This window comes from Pseudophryne corroboree, chromosome 2 (assembly GCF_028390025.1).
Source record: "Pseudophryne corroboree isolate aPseCor3 chromosome 2, aPseCor3.hap2, whole genome shotgun sequence".
NCBI lineage: Eukaryota > Metazoa > Chordata > Amphibia > Anura > Myobatrachidae > Pseudophryne > Pseudophryne corroboree.
In genome coordinates this window covers 1,052,193,226-1,052,208,060 of record NC_086445.1, presented here as the reverse complement: position 1 = coordinate 1,052,208,060, position 14,835 = coordinate 1,052,193,226, and the positions used below count along the sequence as shown (strand labels likewise).

The following is a 14,835-nucleotide window of genomic DNA, read 5'->3' as shown; positions in this document are numbered from 1 at the left end:
GTTGCCACTGTTCCGACAGCAGCCACTATTGGCCCTCATTCCGAGTTGATCGCTCGCTAGCTACTTTTAGCAGCCGTGTAAATGCATAGTCGCCGCCCAAGGGGGAGTGCATTTTCACTTTGCAGGAATGCGAACGCCTGTGCAGCCGCGCGGCAGCAAACACATTTTGTGCAGAACAAGGCCAGCGCTGTAGTTACTTATCCTGTGCGATGATTGCTGCGACGAGTGACACGGTAATGATGTCAGATACCCGCCGAGCAAACGCCCGGCCACGCCTGCAAACACTCCCAGAAAACGGTCAGTTGCCACCCAGAAACTCCCACTTCCTGTCAATCTCCTTGCGTTGTATTATTGGAATCGTCGCTAGAACCTGTGCAAAACCACGATGCTCTTTGTACCCGTACGCCATGCGTGCGCATTGCGGTGCATATGCATGCGCAGATTAGCCATTTTTTTCACTGATCGCTACGCAGCGAACAACAGCAGCTAGCGATCAACTCGGAATGAGGGCCATTGTGACCATCTCTGAATTTGGCCAATTATCCTATTACGAGTGACCACTAGAGGGCGACCTTCCACTGTACAATCCACAGTGAGTCAGATGGTATTTTATTTCTAGACTGGGTTATTATAAGATGAAGCCTTTGGGTGAATATAACAATATAAAATCCTTCACATACACATAGCGGGGGTCAGAGGGCAGTGAATGTCCCACCCAGTCTTAGGAGCAATGATACCGCTGTTTTCCCTGTCACACAGATCTCCGGCCCAGGTAACAGGACCTCGCCACCCCTGGGGCATATGTCACATTCACTGGGGATCTCACAGGACCCATCAGGGCTGGGCAGACCGGTGATACCTCCACTGCCATTCAGTGGGGAGGCACCATATGTATCTCATCACTAGGAAGTAGCGTTCTCATAGTTCAAAGCAACGTGCCAAACCACCCACTGTGGTCGCTGTGTATTGGTGTTCATCTATGAGAGACAATAAATGAGTGTGTTGTATGTGCCCCTAGGAGGATCTCACGTGGAGACGGATCAGGCGTTGATGAGTGATGGGTATCTGACTGTCCCATGTCAGCAGGTGAATATAGTCCGCTCACTCAATGACTGGAACCAGCCAATGTTATATGTTCATTGCTCCTCGGGAGCCGTTTTAGCAAGCAGAGGAACAGCCATGGTTTGCAGAGATATTTAGAGATGGACACTCCAGGAATCGGGCCAGTTTATCGGCCAGCATCTCCAGCTGGGTGGCATCTGCATACTTTAGTAGATTTGCCCGTTTGATGAAGTAATGACGTAAGAACCGTTGCCTGGAACATTTCAGAAGCCTGCGTACAAGGCGTAAAAAGCAGGACGCAAAATTCAACCATGACTTTGTGGAAGGGTTCCGTTCACACTCCCAGAGAAGAACCATCTGTCGGAGAAAGGAAGGAGATGTCACAGGACAAAAACATGGTTTACTCATCCTATGGCAAGGTGACACAGGCAAGAAGGAAAAGCCACCTCCACCACTTCCACTACCAGGCAACATCAGTATCAGGGAGCTAATGAGAGAGAGACACAACCTGGCTAATGGATGACATGACATAAAAGGGAATTATGGAACATGGCGTCTGTCCTCTCCACATACAATACAGTACATGTCTCTTTGTACCCCTGACTCAGAGAGCACACGTTACTCTGGACATGCACAGACCTGGAGATGCTGACATGTGATTACAGGACGAGTTCCTGGGCACCAAACATCCTCTTTCAACTGTCGTAGAACCCGTAAACATTTCATGCGACAGCCCCCGTCCTCATCTATGCCCTCCAGCAAGAGACGCTCCGCACGCAGGAAAGACAACTCCCAGTGGTAATTTTTTCGAGCAATAAGGTCAAAACCGAATGACTGAGAAATACAAAAAGAGAAATTGTTTTTGAGGAAAATCACTCACAGAAACTAGTGGGGAAAGCTAATATTACAAAATAACTACTGACAGAGCAACAAATTTCAAGAAAACATTGAACAAAGGTCTGTGGTAAGGCACAGCCAGAGAGAAATGGTCCAGATCTGATAGAGGGATGGAGATACAGAGGTAAGGAAAAGTAAGAGAGAAAGGGGCCAGATCTAGTAAAGGGAGAAAGAAAGGGTCCAGATGTGGTAGAGGGATGAAGTTACAGAGGTCAGGAGCAGTAAGAGAGAAAGGGGTCCAGATCTGATAGAGGGGTAGAGTTACAGAGGGAAGAAGAACTCAGAGAGACAGGGTCCAGATATCTTACAGGGGTAGCGTTACAGAGGTAAGGAACAGTCAGAGAGAAAGGGCCCATATCTGATAGAGGGATGGTGTTACAGAGGGAAGGAGAACTCAGAGAGACAGAGTCCAGATCTGGTACAGGGGTGGAGTTACAGAGGTAAGGAACAGTCAGAGAGGAAGGGTCCAGATCTGGTAGACGGAGGGAGTTACAGAGGTAAGGAGGAGTCAGAAAGAAAGGACCCAGATCTGGTAGAGGGATGGAGTTACAGAGGTAAGGAGCAGTCAGAGGGAGAGGGTCCAGATCTGGTAGAGGGATGGTGTTACAGAGGTAAGGAGCAACCAGAGAGAGGACCCAGATCTGGTAGAGGGAGGGAGTTACAGAGGTAAGGAGGAGTCAGAAAGAAAGGATCCAGATCTGGTAGAGGGATGGAGCTACAGAGGTAAGGAGCAGTCAGAGGGAGAGGGTACAGATCTGGTAGAGGGAGGAAATTACAGAGGGAATGCACACTTTGATAAAAAGGGTCCAGATATGGTAGAGGGTTGGAGTTACAGAGGTAAGGAGCAGTCAGAGGGAGAGGGTCCAGATCTGGTAGAGGGATACTGTTACAGAGGTAAGGAGCAGCCAGAGAGAGGACCCAGATCTGGTAGACGGAGGGAGTTACAGAGGTAAGGAGGAGTCAGAAAGAAAGGACCTAGATCTGGTAGAGGGATGGAGTTACAGAGGTAAGGAGCAGTCAGAGGGAGATGGTCCAGATCTGGTAGAGGGATGGAGTTACAGAGGTAAGGAGCAGCCAGAGAGAGGACCCAGATCTGGTAGAGGGATGGAGTTACAGAGGTAAGGAGCAGCCAGAGAGAGGACCCAGATCTGGTAGAGGGAGGGAGTTACAGAGGTAAGGAGCAAACAGAGAGAGGACCCAGATCTGGTAGAGGGAGGGAGTTACAGAGGTAAGGAGGAGTCAGAAAGAAAGGATCCAGATCTGGTAGAGGGATGGAGCTACAGAGGTAAGGAGCAGTCAGAGGGAGAGGGTACAGATCTGGTAGAGGGAGGAAATTACAGAGGGAATGAACACTTTGATAAAAAGGGTCCAGATATGGTAGAGGGTTTGAGTTACAGAGGTAAGGAGCAGTCAAGGGGAGAGGGTCCAGATCTGGTAGAGGGATACTGTTACAGAGGTAAGGAGCAGCCAGAGAGAGGACCCAGATCTGGTAGACGGAGGGAGTTACAGAGGTAAGGAGGAGTCAGAAAGAAAGGACCCAGATCTGGTAGAGGGATGGAGTTACAGAGGTAAGGAGCAGTCAGAGGGAGATGGTCCAGATCTGGTAGAGGGATGGAGTTACAGAGGTAAGGAGCAGCCAGAGAGAGGACCCAGATCTGGTAGAGGGAGGGAGTTACAGAGGTAAGGAGCAACCAGAGAGAGGACCCAGATCTGGTAGAGGGATGGAGTTACAGAGGTAAGGAGCAGCCAGAGAGAGGACCCAGATCTGGTAGAGGGATGGAGTTACAGAGGTAAGGTGCAGCCAGAGAGAGGACCCAGATCTGGTAGAGGGATGGAGTTACAGAGGTAAGGAGCAGTCAGAAGGAGAGGGTCCAGATCTGGTAGAGGGAGGGAGTTACAGAGGTAAGGTGCAGCCAGAGAGAGGACCCAGATCTGGTAGAGGGATAAAACTAAGGTGATCTCAAGGCAAACAATGGTGACCAGATGAGATACTGGGTGTAGTTAGAAAGAGAAATTTTTTGTTTAAACTTGTCCTATGAGGGAGTAGATGGCAGATAGAAGAGAGCAGTACGTATCTGGACATATCACATTCCCACATGAGACACGCACTGAGCGCAGCGCCTCTGACGTCCTCTCTGTATTTAACAAAACTTTCCCAGACACATGTATGAAATATTGTACAGAAAATACCTTAACACACCGCGCTCTGTCCTTGGCGGGCCACCTCTTAAAGAACCGGGGCCACCGAGCTTTCCTAGGCCAACATCCAGGAATCTCCACCATTGGTACCATCTCCACTTCCACCATGTTCACAGAAGTCTCCACGTTCACTCTGGTTGCTGAACCGACCGACTCCATCATGGTTACCCTGTCTGCGGAAGAAGAACCGGCTCATACAGAATGTGGGCACACAGGCTACATGTCTGCCAGGCTGAATATACAGTGGACCAGGCAACATGGCTGTTATGGGGCTGGTTCTGTGTCAGGCACATCTGAGGCACAGCAGCCTTCCTTCTAACTTCTGCCAGAATCCGCCCACATATGCAGAACCTCCGTCAGCTGCATGTGGACACCGTCCCACCCAATGTCATCATTAGTATATGGACCTCCTCAGCATGTGGTATATGGACCACACGCTGAGGGGAACAGGTGTCCTGTCTCCATCAGACCACGGCACTCACAGAGAGGGAACAGTTATGTGTCTCTACCTGTTCGCCACCCAGTTACTACCCGGAAACGCCCATTTCACGGAAAGTGTGGTCCAAACAGATCTCCGTCCATGTACTGTACGTATCATGTGCAGTTGTCCATTTCTTTCTATGGGGCAGCAAAGTGTCCTGAGATCCACCCACACATGCATACATCAACATGCGCACTACATGTACCATACACACACATGCATACACACTACATGTACCATATACACACACCTGCATACACACTACATGTACCATATACACACACCTGCATACACACTACATGTACCATACACACACACCTGCATACACACTACATGTACCATACACACACCTGCATACACACTACATGTACCATACACACACCTGCATACACACTACATGTACCATATACACACACCTGCATACACACTACATGTACCATATACACACACACACCTGCATACACACTACATGTACCATATACACACACACATGCATACACACTACATATACCATATACACACACACACACACACACACACACACACACACACACACACACACACACACACACACACACACCCCTGCATACACACTACATGTACCATATACACACACATGCATACACACACTACATGTACCATACACACACATGCATACACACTACATGTACCATACACACACCTGCATACACACTACATGTACCATACACACACATGCATACACACTACATGTACCATACACACACCTGCATACACACTACATGTACCATACACACACCTGCATACACACTACATGTACCATACACACACATGCATACACACTACATGTACCATACACACACATGCATACACACTACATGCATACACACTACATGTACCATACGCACACCTGCATACACACTACATGTACCATATACACACACATGCATACACACTACATGTACCATATACACACACATGCATACACACTACATGTACCATACACACACATGCATACACACTACATGTACCATATACACACACCTGCATACACACTACATGTACCATATACACACACCTGCATACACACTACATGTACCATATACACACACCTGCATACACACTACATGTACCATACACACACAGGCATACACACTACATGTACCATACACACACATGCATACACACTACATGTACCATATACACACACATGCATACACACTACATGTACCATATACACACACACACACCTGCATACACACTACATGTACCATATACACACACATGCATACACACTACATGTACCATACACACACACACACACACACACACACACACACACACACACACACACATGCATACACACTACATGTACCATATACACACACCTGCATACACACTACATGTACCATATACACACACCTGCATACACACTACATGTACCATATACACACACACCTGCATACACACTACATGTGCCATATACACACCGGCATACACACTACATGTACCATACACACACCTGCATACACACTACATGTACCATATACACACACCTGCATACACACTACATGTACCATATACACACCTGCATACACACTACATGTACCATACACACACCTGCATACACACTACATGTACCATATACACACACCTGCATACACACTACATGTACCATACACACACACCTGCATACACACTACATGTACCATATACACACACATGCATACACACTACATGTACCATACACACACCTGCATACACACTACATGTACCATATACACACACCTGCATACACACTACATGTACCATATACACACCTGCATACACACTACATGTACCATACACACACCTGCATACACACTACATGTACCATATACACACACCTGCATACACACTACATGTACCATATACACACACATGCATACTCACTACATGTACCATACACACACCTGCATACACACTACATGTACCATATACACACACCTGCATACACACTACATGTACCATGGCCCTCATTCCGAGTTGTTCGCTCGCTAGCTGCTTTTAGCAGCATTGCACATGCTAAGCCGCCGCCTACTGGGAGTGAATCTTAGCTTAGCAGAATAGCGAACGAAAGATTCTCAAAATTGCGAGTAGACACTTCTTAGCAGTTTCTGAGTAGCTCCAGACTTACTCTGCCACTGCGATCAGTTCAGTCAGTTTCGTTCCTGGTTTGACGTCACAAACACACCCAGCGTTCGCCCAGACACTCCCCCGTTTCTCCAGCCACTCCCGCGTTTTTCCCAGAAACGGCAGCGTTTTTTCACACACACCCATAAAACGGACAGTTTCCGCCCAGAAACACCCACTTCCTGTCAATCACATTACGATCACCAGAACGAAGAAAAAACCTCGTAATGCCGTGAGTAAAATACCTAACTGCATAGAAAATTTACTTGGTGCAGTCGCAGTGCGAACATTGCGCATGCGCAATTAGCGGAAAATCGCTGCGATGCAAAGAAAATTACCGATCGAACAACTCGGAATGAGGGCCCATATACACACACATGCATAAACACTACATGCACCACACATGCAGTGCATACACCCACATACACACTACATGCACCACACATGCAATGCATACACCCACATGCACACTACATGCACCACACATGCAATGCATACACCCACATGCACACTGCATGCACCACACATGCAATGCATACACCCACATGCACACTACATGCACCACACATGCAATGCATACACCCACATACACACTACATGCACCACACATGCAGTGCATACACCCACATACACACTACATGTGCCAGACAAGCAATGTATACACCCACATACACACTACATGCACCACACATGCAGTGCATACACCCACTTGCACACTACATGCACCACACATGCAATGCATACACCCACATGCACACTACATGCACCACACATGCAATGCATACACCCACATGCACACTACATGCACCACACATGCAATGCATACACCCACATACACACTACATGTGCCACACATGCAGTGCATACATGCACATACACACTACATGCACCACACATGCAGTGCATACACCCACATGCACACTACATGCACCACATATGCAATGCATACACCCACATACACACTACATGTGCCAGACAAGCAATGTATACACCCACATACACACTACATGCACCACACATGCAGTGCATACACCCACATGCACACTACATGCACCACACATGCAGTGCATACACCCACATACACACCACATGCACCACACATGCAGTGCATACACCCACATGCACACTACATGCACCACACATGCAGTGCATACTGCATACACCCACATGCACACTACATGCACCACACATGCAGTGCATACACCCACATACACACCACATGCACCACACATGCAGTGCATACACCCACATACACACCACATGCAGTGCATACACCCACATGCACACTACATGCACCACACATGCAATGCATACACCCACATGCACACTACATGCACCATATATGCAATGCATACACCCACATACACACTACATGTGCCAGATAAGCAATGCATACACCCACATGCACACTACATGTGCCAGACAAGCAATGCATACACCCACATGCACACTACATGCACCACATATGCAATGCATACACCCACATACACACTACATGCACCACACATGCAGTGCATACACCCACATGCACACTACATGCACCACACATGCAGTGCATACACCCACATACACACTACATGCACCACACATGCAGTGCATACACCCACATACACACTACATGCACCACACATGCAGTGCATACACCCACATGCACACTACATGCACCACAGATGCAATGCATACACCCACATACACACTACATGCACCACACACACTATGGGGGATGCAATGCTGCCAGAGTTACCAATTTGCGGATTGGCCCCTGCAGCTACTGTCACCTGAAGATGGCGCTATCCCACTCTATCCCACTTCCCCCAGAACCCTCCCCGGCAGTGACTGCTGCACAGGTGCGGTCAGCAGGACCAGGCAGCACTCAGAGCACATCGCAGGCTCCTTTAGTAGACTCTGTCCCTTCAGATTCTCCATCGTACTGTATATCCCACCGTATGGCGATTCTGCGAGCTAATATCACGCCAAGATCGCATGCAGATACATACACAGTAAGGAAATAATATAGCATGACATTATAGTGATACATACAGCCCCTGTGTAGAGCAGATACAATAACGTGTGACAAGAGAACTAACAGGCGCTATACTGTGGGGGAATTGCTTCAAATTAGAGATGAGCGGGTCCGGTTCCCTGAGAACCGGACCCACCCGAACTGTGGAATACGAGTCCGGCTCGGGACTTCCCGTCTTAGTCGGATCCCAAATCGAGGCCGAACGTCATCTTCCCACTGTCGGATTCTTGCAGGTTTGGGATTCTATAAAGGTCCCCGGTGATCACCGCGATCTTCACTCCAGCTGTGGACAGTGGACGGGCGTGCCCATCTCCAGTACTGTGCCTGGCGTGGGGCTCTGGTACTCTGCTGTATATGAAAGGGGCGCTCTCTCTGTCTGCTGTATCTGAAAGGGGGGGTGCTCTCTCTGTCTGCTGTATATGAAAGGGACGCTCTCTCTGTCTGCTGTATATGAAAGGGGCGCTCTCTCTGTCTGCTGTATATGAAAGGGGTGCTCTCTCTGTCTGCTGTATCTGAAAGGGGCGCTCTCTCTGTCTGCTGTATATGAAAGGGGTGCTCTCTCTGTCTGCTGTATATGAAAGGGGCGCTCTCTCTGTCTGCTGTATATGAAAGGGGGGCTCTCTCTGTCTGCTGTATCTGAAAGGGGCGCTCTCTCTGTCTGCTGTATTTGAAAGGGGCGCTCTGTCTGTCTGCTGTATCTGAAAGGGGCGCTCTCTCTGTCTGCTGTATATGAAAGGGGTGCTCTCTCTGTCTGCTGTATATGAAAGGGGCGCTCTCTCTGTCTGCTGTATATGAAAGGGGGGCTCTCTCTGTCTGCTGTATATGAAAGGGGCGCTCTCTCTGTCTGCTGTATATGAAAGGGGGGCTCTCTCTGTCTGCTGTATATGAAAGGGGCACTCTCTCTCTGTCTGCTCTATATGAAAGGGGTGCTCTCTCTGTCTGCTGTATATGAATGGGGCACTCTCTCTGTCTGCTGTATCTGAAAGGGGTGCTCTCTCTGTCTGCTGTATCTGAAAGGGGCGCTCTCTCTGTCTGCTGTATCTGAAAGGGGTGCTCTCTCTGTCTGCTGTATCTGAAAGGGGCGCTCTCTCTGTCTGCTGTATCTGAAAGGGGCGCTCTCTCTGTCTGCTGTATCTGAAAGGGGCGCTCTCTCTGTCTGCTGTATATGAAAGGGGCACTCTCTCTGTCTGCTGTATCTGAAAGGGGTAATCTCTCTGCTATATCTGAATGGGGCACTCTCTCTGTCTGCTGTATCTGAAAGGGGCGCTCTCTCTGTCTGCTGTATCTGAAAGGGGCGCTCTCTCTGTCTGCTGTATATGAAAGGGGCGCTCTCTCTGTCTGCTGTATATGAAAGGGGTGCTCTCTCTGTCTGCTGTATATGAAAGGGGTAATCTCTCTGCTATATCTGAATGGGGCACTCTCTCTGTCTGCTGTATCTGAAAGGGGTAATCTCTCTGCTATATCTGAATGGGGCACTCTCTCTGTCTGCTGTATATGAAAGGGGCGCTCTCTCTGTCTGCTGTATATGAAAGGGGCGCTCTCTCTGTCTGCTGTATCTGAAAGGGGCGCTCTCTCTGTCTGCTGTATCTGAAAGGGGCGCTCTCTCTGTCTGCTGTATATGAAAGGGGTGCTCTCTCTGTCTGCTGTATCTGAAAGGGGTGCTCTCTCTGTCTGCTGTATATGAAAGGGGCGCTCTCTCTGTCTGCTGTATATGAAAGGGGTGCTCTCTCTGTCTGCTGTATATGAAAGGGGTGCTCTCTCTGTCTGCTGTATCTGAAAGGGGTGCTCTCTCTGTCTGCTGTATATGAAAGGGGTGCTCTCTCTGTCTGCTGTATATGAAAGGGGCGCTCTGTCTGCTGTATCTGAAAGGGGTGTGCTCTCTCTATCTGCTGTATCTGAAAGGGGCGCTCTCTCTGTCTGCTGTATCTGAAGGGGGTGCTCTCTCTGTCTGCTGTATATGAAAGGGGCGCTCTCTCTCTCTGCTGTATCTGAAAGGGGTGCTCTCCCTGTCTGCTGTATCTGAAAGGGGTGCTCTCTCTGTCTGCTGTATATGAAAGGGATGCTCTCTCTGTCTGCTGTATATGAAAGGGGTGCTCTCTCTGTCTGCTGTATATGAAAGGGGTGCTCTCTCTGTCTGCTGTATATGAAAGGGGTGCTCTCTCTGTCTGCTGTATCTGAAAGGGGTGCTCTCTCTGTCTGCTGTATATGAAAGGGGCGCTCTCTCTGTCTGCTGTATATGAAAGGGACGCTCTCTGTGTCTGCTGTATATGAAAGGGGCGCTCTCTCTGTCTGCTGTATATGAAAGGGGCGATCTCTGTCTGCTGTATATGAAAGGGGTGCTCTCTCTCTGTCTGCTGTATATGAAAGGGGTGCTCTCTCTGTCTGCTGTATATGAAAGGGGTGCTCTCTCTGTCTGCTGTATATGAAAGGGGTGCTCTCTCTGTCTGCTGTATATGAAAGGGGTGCTCTCTCTGTCTGCTGTATCTGAAAGGGGTGCTCTCTCTGTCTGCTGTATATGAAAGGGGTGCTCTCTCTGTCTGCTGTATCTGAAAGGGGTGCTCTCTCTGTCTGCTGTATCTGAAAGGGGCGCTCTCTCTGTCTGCTGTATCTGAAAGGGGCGCTCTCTCTGTCTGCTGTATATGAAAGGGGCACTCTCTCTGTCTGCTGTATCTGAAAGGGGTAATCTCTCTGCTATATCTGAATGGGGCACTCTCTCTGTCTGCTGTATCTGAAAGGGGCGCTCTCTCTGTCTGCTGTATCTGAAAGGGGCGCTCTCTCTGTCTGCTGTATATGAAAGGGGCGCTCTCTCTGTCTGCTGTATATGAAAGGGGTGCTCTCTCTGTCTGCTGTATATGAAAGGGGTGCTCTCTCTCTCTGCTATATCTGAATGGGGCACTCTCTCTGTCTGCTGTATCTGAAAGGGGCGCTCTCTCTGTCTGCTGTATCTGAAAGGGGCGCTCTCTCTGTCTGCTGTATATGAAAGGGGCGCTCTCTCTGTCTGCTGTATATGAAAGGGGTGCTCTCTCTGTCTGCTGTATATGAAAGGGGTGCTCTCTCTGTCTGCTGTATCTGAAAGGGGTGCTCTCTCTGTCTGCTGTATATGAAAGGGGTGTGCTCTCTCTGTCTGCTGTATATGAAAGGGGCGCTCTCTCTGTCTGCTGTATATGAAAGGGGTGCTCTCTCTGTCTGCTGTATCTGAAAGGGGTGTGCTCTCTCTGTCTGCTGTATATGAAAGGGGCGCTCTCTCTGTCTGCTGTATATGAAAGGGGCGCTCTCTCTGTCTGCTGTATATGAAAGGGGTGCTCTCTCTGTCTGCTGTATCTGAAAGGGGTAATCTCTCTGCTATATCTGAATGGGGCACTCTCTCTGTCTGCTGTATCTGAAAGGGGCGCTCTCTCTGTCTGCTGTATATGAAAGGGGCGCTCTCTCTGTCTGCTGTATATGAAAGGGGTGCTCTCTCTGTCTGCTGTATATGAAAGGGGTGCTCTCTCTCTCTGCTATATCTGAATGGGGCACTCTCTCTGTCTGCTGTATCTGAAAGGGGCGCTCTCTCTGTCTGCTGTATCTGAAAGGGGCGCTCTCTCTGTCTGCTGTATATGAAAGGGGCGCTCTCTCTGTCTGCTGTATATGAAAGGGGTGCTCTCTCTGTCTGCTGTATATGAAAGGGGTGCTCTCTCTGTCTGCTGTATCTGAAAGGGGTGCTCTCTCTGTCTGCTGTATATGAAAGGGGTGTGCTCTCTCTGTCTGCTGTATATGAAAGGGGCGCTCTCTCTGTCTGCTGTATATGAAAGGGGTGCTCTCTCTGTCTGCTGTATCTGAAAGGGGTGTGCTCTCTCTGTCTGCTGTATATGAAAGGGGCGCTCTCTCTGTCTGCTGTATATGAAAGGGGCGCTCTCTCTGTCTGCTGTATATGAAAGGGGCGCTCTCTCTGTCTGCTGTATATGAAAGGGGTGCTCTCTCTGTCTGCTGTATATGAAAGGGGTGCTCTCTCTGTCTGCTGTATCTGAAAGGGGCGCTCTCTCTGTCTGCTGTATATGAAATGGGCGCTCTCTCTGTCTGCTGTATCTGAAAGGGGTGCTCTCTCTGTCTGCTGTATCTGAAAGGGGCGCTCTCTCTGTCTGCTGTATCTGAAAGGGGTGCTCTCTCTGTCTGCTGTATCTGAAAGGGGCGCTCTCTCTGTCTGCTGTATATGAAATGGGCGCTCTCTCTGTCTGCTGTATCTGAAAGGGGTGCTCTCTCTGTCTGCTGTATCTGAAAGGGGCGCTCTCTCTGTCTGCTGTATATGAAAGGGGTGCTCTCTCTGTCTGCTGTATCTGAAAGGGGTGCTCTCTCTGTCTGCTGTATATGAAAGGGGTGCTCTCTCTGTCTGCTGTATATGAAAGGGGTGCTCTCTTTGTCTGCTGTATCTGAAAGGGGCGCTCTCTCTGTCTGCTGTATATGAAATGGGCGCTCTCTCTGTCTGCTGTATATGAAAGGGGCGCTCTCTCTGTCTGCTGTATATGAAAGGGGCGCTCTCTCTGTCTGCTGTATATGAAAGGGGCGCTCTCTCTGTCTGCTGTATATGAAAGGGGTGCTCTCTCTGTCTGCTGTATCTGAAAGGGGCGCTCTCTCTGTCTGCTGTTTATGAAAGGGGCGCTCTCTCTGTCTGCTGTATCTGAAAGGGGTGCTCTCTCTGTCTGCTGTATCTGAAAGGGGCGCTCTCTCTGTCTGCTGTATCTGAAAGAGGCGCTCTCTCTGTCTGCTGTATATGAAAGGGGTGCTCTCTCTGTCTGCTGTATATGAAAGGGGTGCTCTCTCTGTCTGCTGTATATGAAAGGGGTGCTCTCTTTGTCTGCTGTATCTGAAAGGGGCGCTCTCTCTGTCTGCTGTATATGAAATGGGCGCTCTCTCTGTCTGCTGTATATGAAAGGGGCGCTCTCTCTGTCTGCTGTATATGAAAGGGGCGCTCTCTCTGTCTGCTGTATATGAAAGGGGCGCTCTCTCTGTCTGCTGTATATGAAAGGGGTGCTCTCTCTGTCTGCTGTATCTGAAAGGGGCGCTCTCTCTGTCTGCTGTTTATGAAAGGGGCGCTCTCTCTGTCTGCTGTATCTGAAAGGGGTGCTCTCTCTGTCTGCTGTATCTGAAAGGGGCGCTCTCTCTGTCTGCTGTATCTGAAAGAGGCGCTCTCTCTGTCTGCTGTATATGAATGGGGCGCTCTCTCTGTCTGCTGTATCTGAAAGGGGTGTGCTCTCTCTGTCTGCTGTATATGAAAGGGGCGCTCTCTCTGTCTGCTGTATCTGAAAGGGGCGCTCTCTCTGTCTGCTGTATCTGAAAGGGGCGCTCTCTCTGTCTGCTGTATCTGAAAGGGGTGCTCTCTCTATCTGCTGTATATGAAAGGGGCGCTCTCTCTGTCTGCTGTATCTGAAAGGGGCGCTCTCTCTGTCTGCTGTATCTGAAAGGGGTGCTCTCTCTGTCTGCTGTATATGAAAGGGGCGCTCTCTCTGTCTGCTGTATATGAAAGGGGCACTCTCTCTCTGTCTGCTCTATATGAAAGGGGCGCTCTCTCTGTCTGCTGTATCTGAAAGGGGTGCTCTCTCTGTCTGCTGTATCTGAAAGGGGCTCTCTCTCTGTCTGCTGTATCTGAAAGGGGTGCTCTCTCTGTCTGCTGTATATGAAAGGGGCACTCTCTCTCTGTCTGCTGTATCTGAAAGGGGTGCTCTCTCTGTCTGCTGTATATGAAAGGGGCGCTCTCTCTGTCTGCTCTATATGAAAGGGGCGCTCTCTCTGTCTGCTGTATATGATAGAGGTGCTCTCTCTGTCTGCTGTATATGAAAGGGGTGCTCTCTCTGTCTGCTGTATATGAAAGGGGCCCTTTCTCTGTCCGCTGTATATGAAAGGGGCGCTCTCTCTGTCTGCTGTATATGAAAGGGGTGCTCTCTCTGTCTGCTGTATCTGAAAGGGGTGCTCTCTCTGTCTGCTGTATATGAAAGGGGCGCTTTCTCTGTCCGCTGTATATGAAAGGGGTGCTCTGTCTGCTGTATCT

At 49.2% G+C, this 14,835-nt stretch overlaps 1 protein-coding gene across 2 annotated transcripts in view; it reads right to left on the bottom strand.

Annotated features, from left to right (window-relative positions):
- Positions 1–601: 601 nt before the first annotated feature.
- Positions 602–14,835, bottom strand: part of MAB21L3 (mab-21 like 3) — an 80,190-nt gene continuing 65,956 nt past the window's right edge. For both annotated transcript variants that reach the window (XM_063950570.1, XM_063950571.1), the window contains 3 exons: positions 4,150–4,331; positions 1,702–1,896; positions 602–1,419 (listed from right to left, as the gene is read on the bottom strand). In XM_063950570.1, coding sequence (XP_063806640.1) covers positions 1,159–1,419; positions 1,702–1,896; positions 4,150–4,331 — 638 coding nt within the window. In that variant the 3' untranslated portion in view covers positions 602–1,158. The remainder of the gene's footprint in view (positions 1,420–1,701; positions 1,897–4,149; positions 4,332–14,835) is intronic.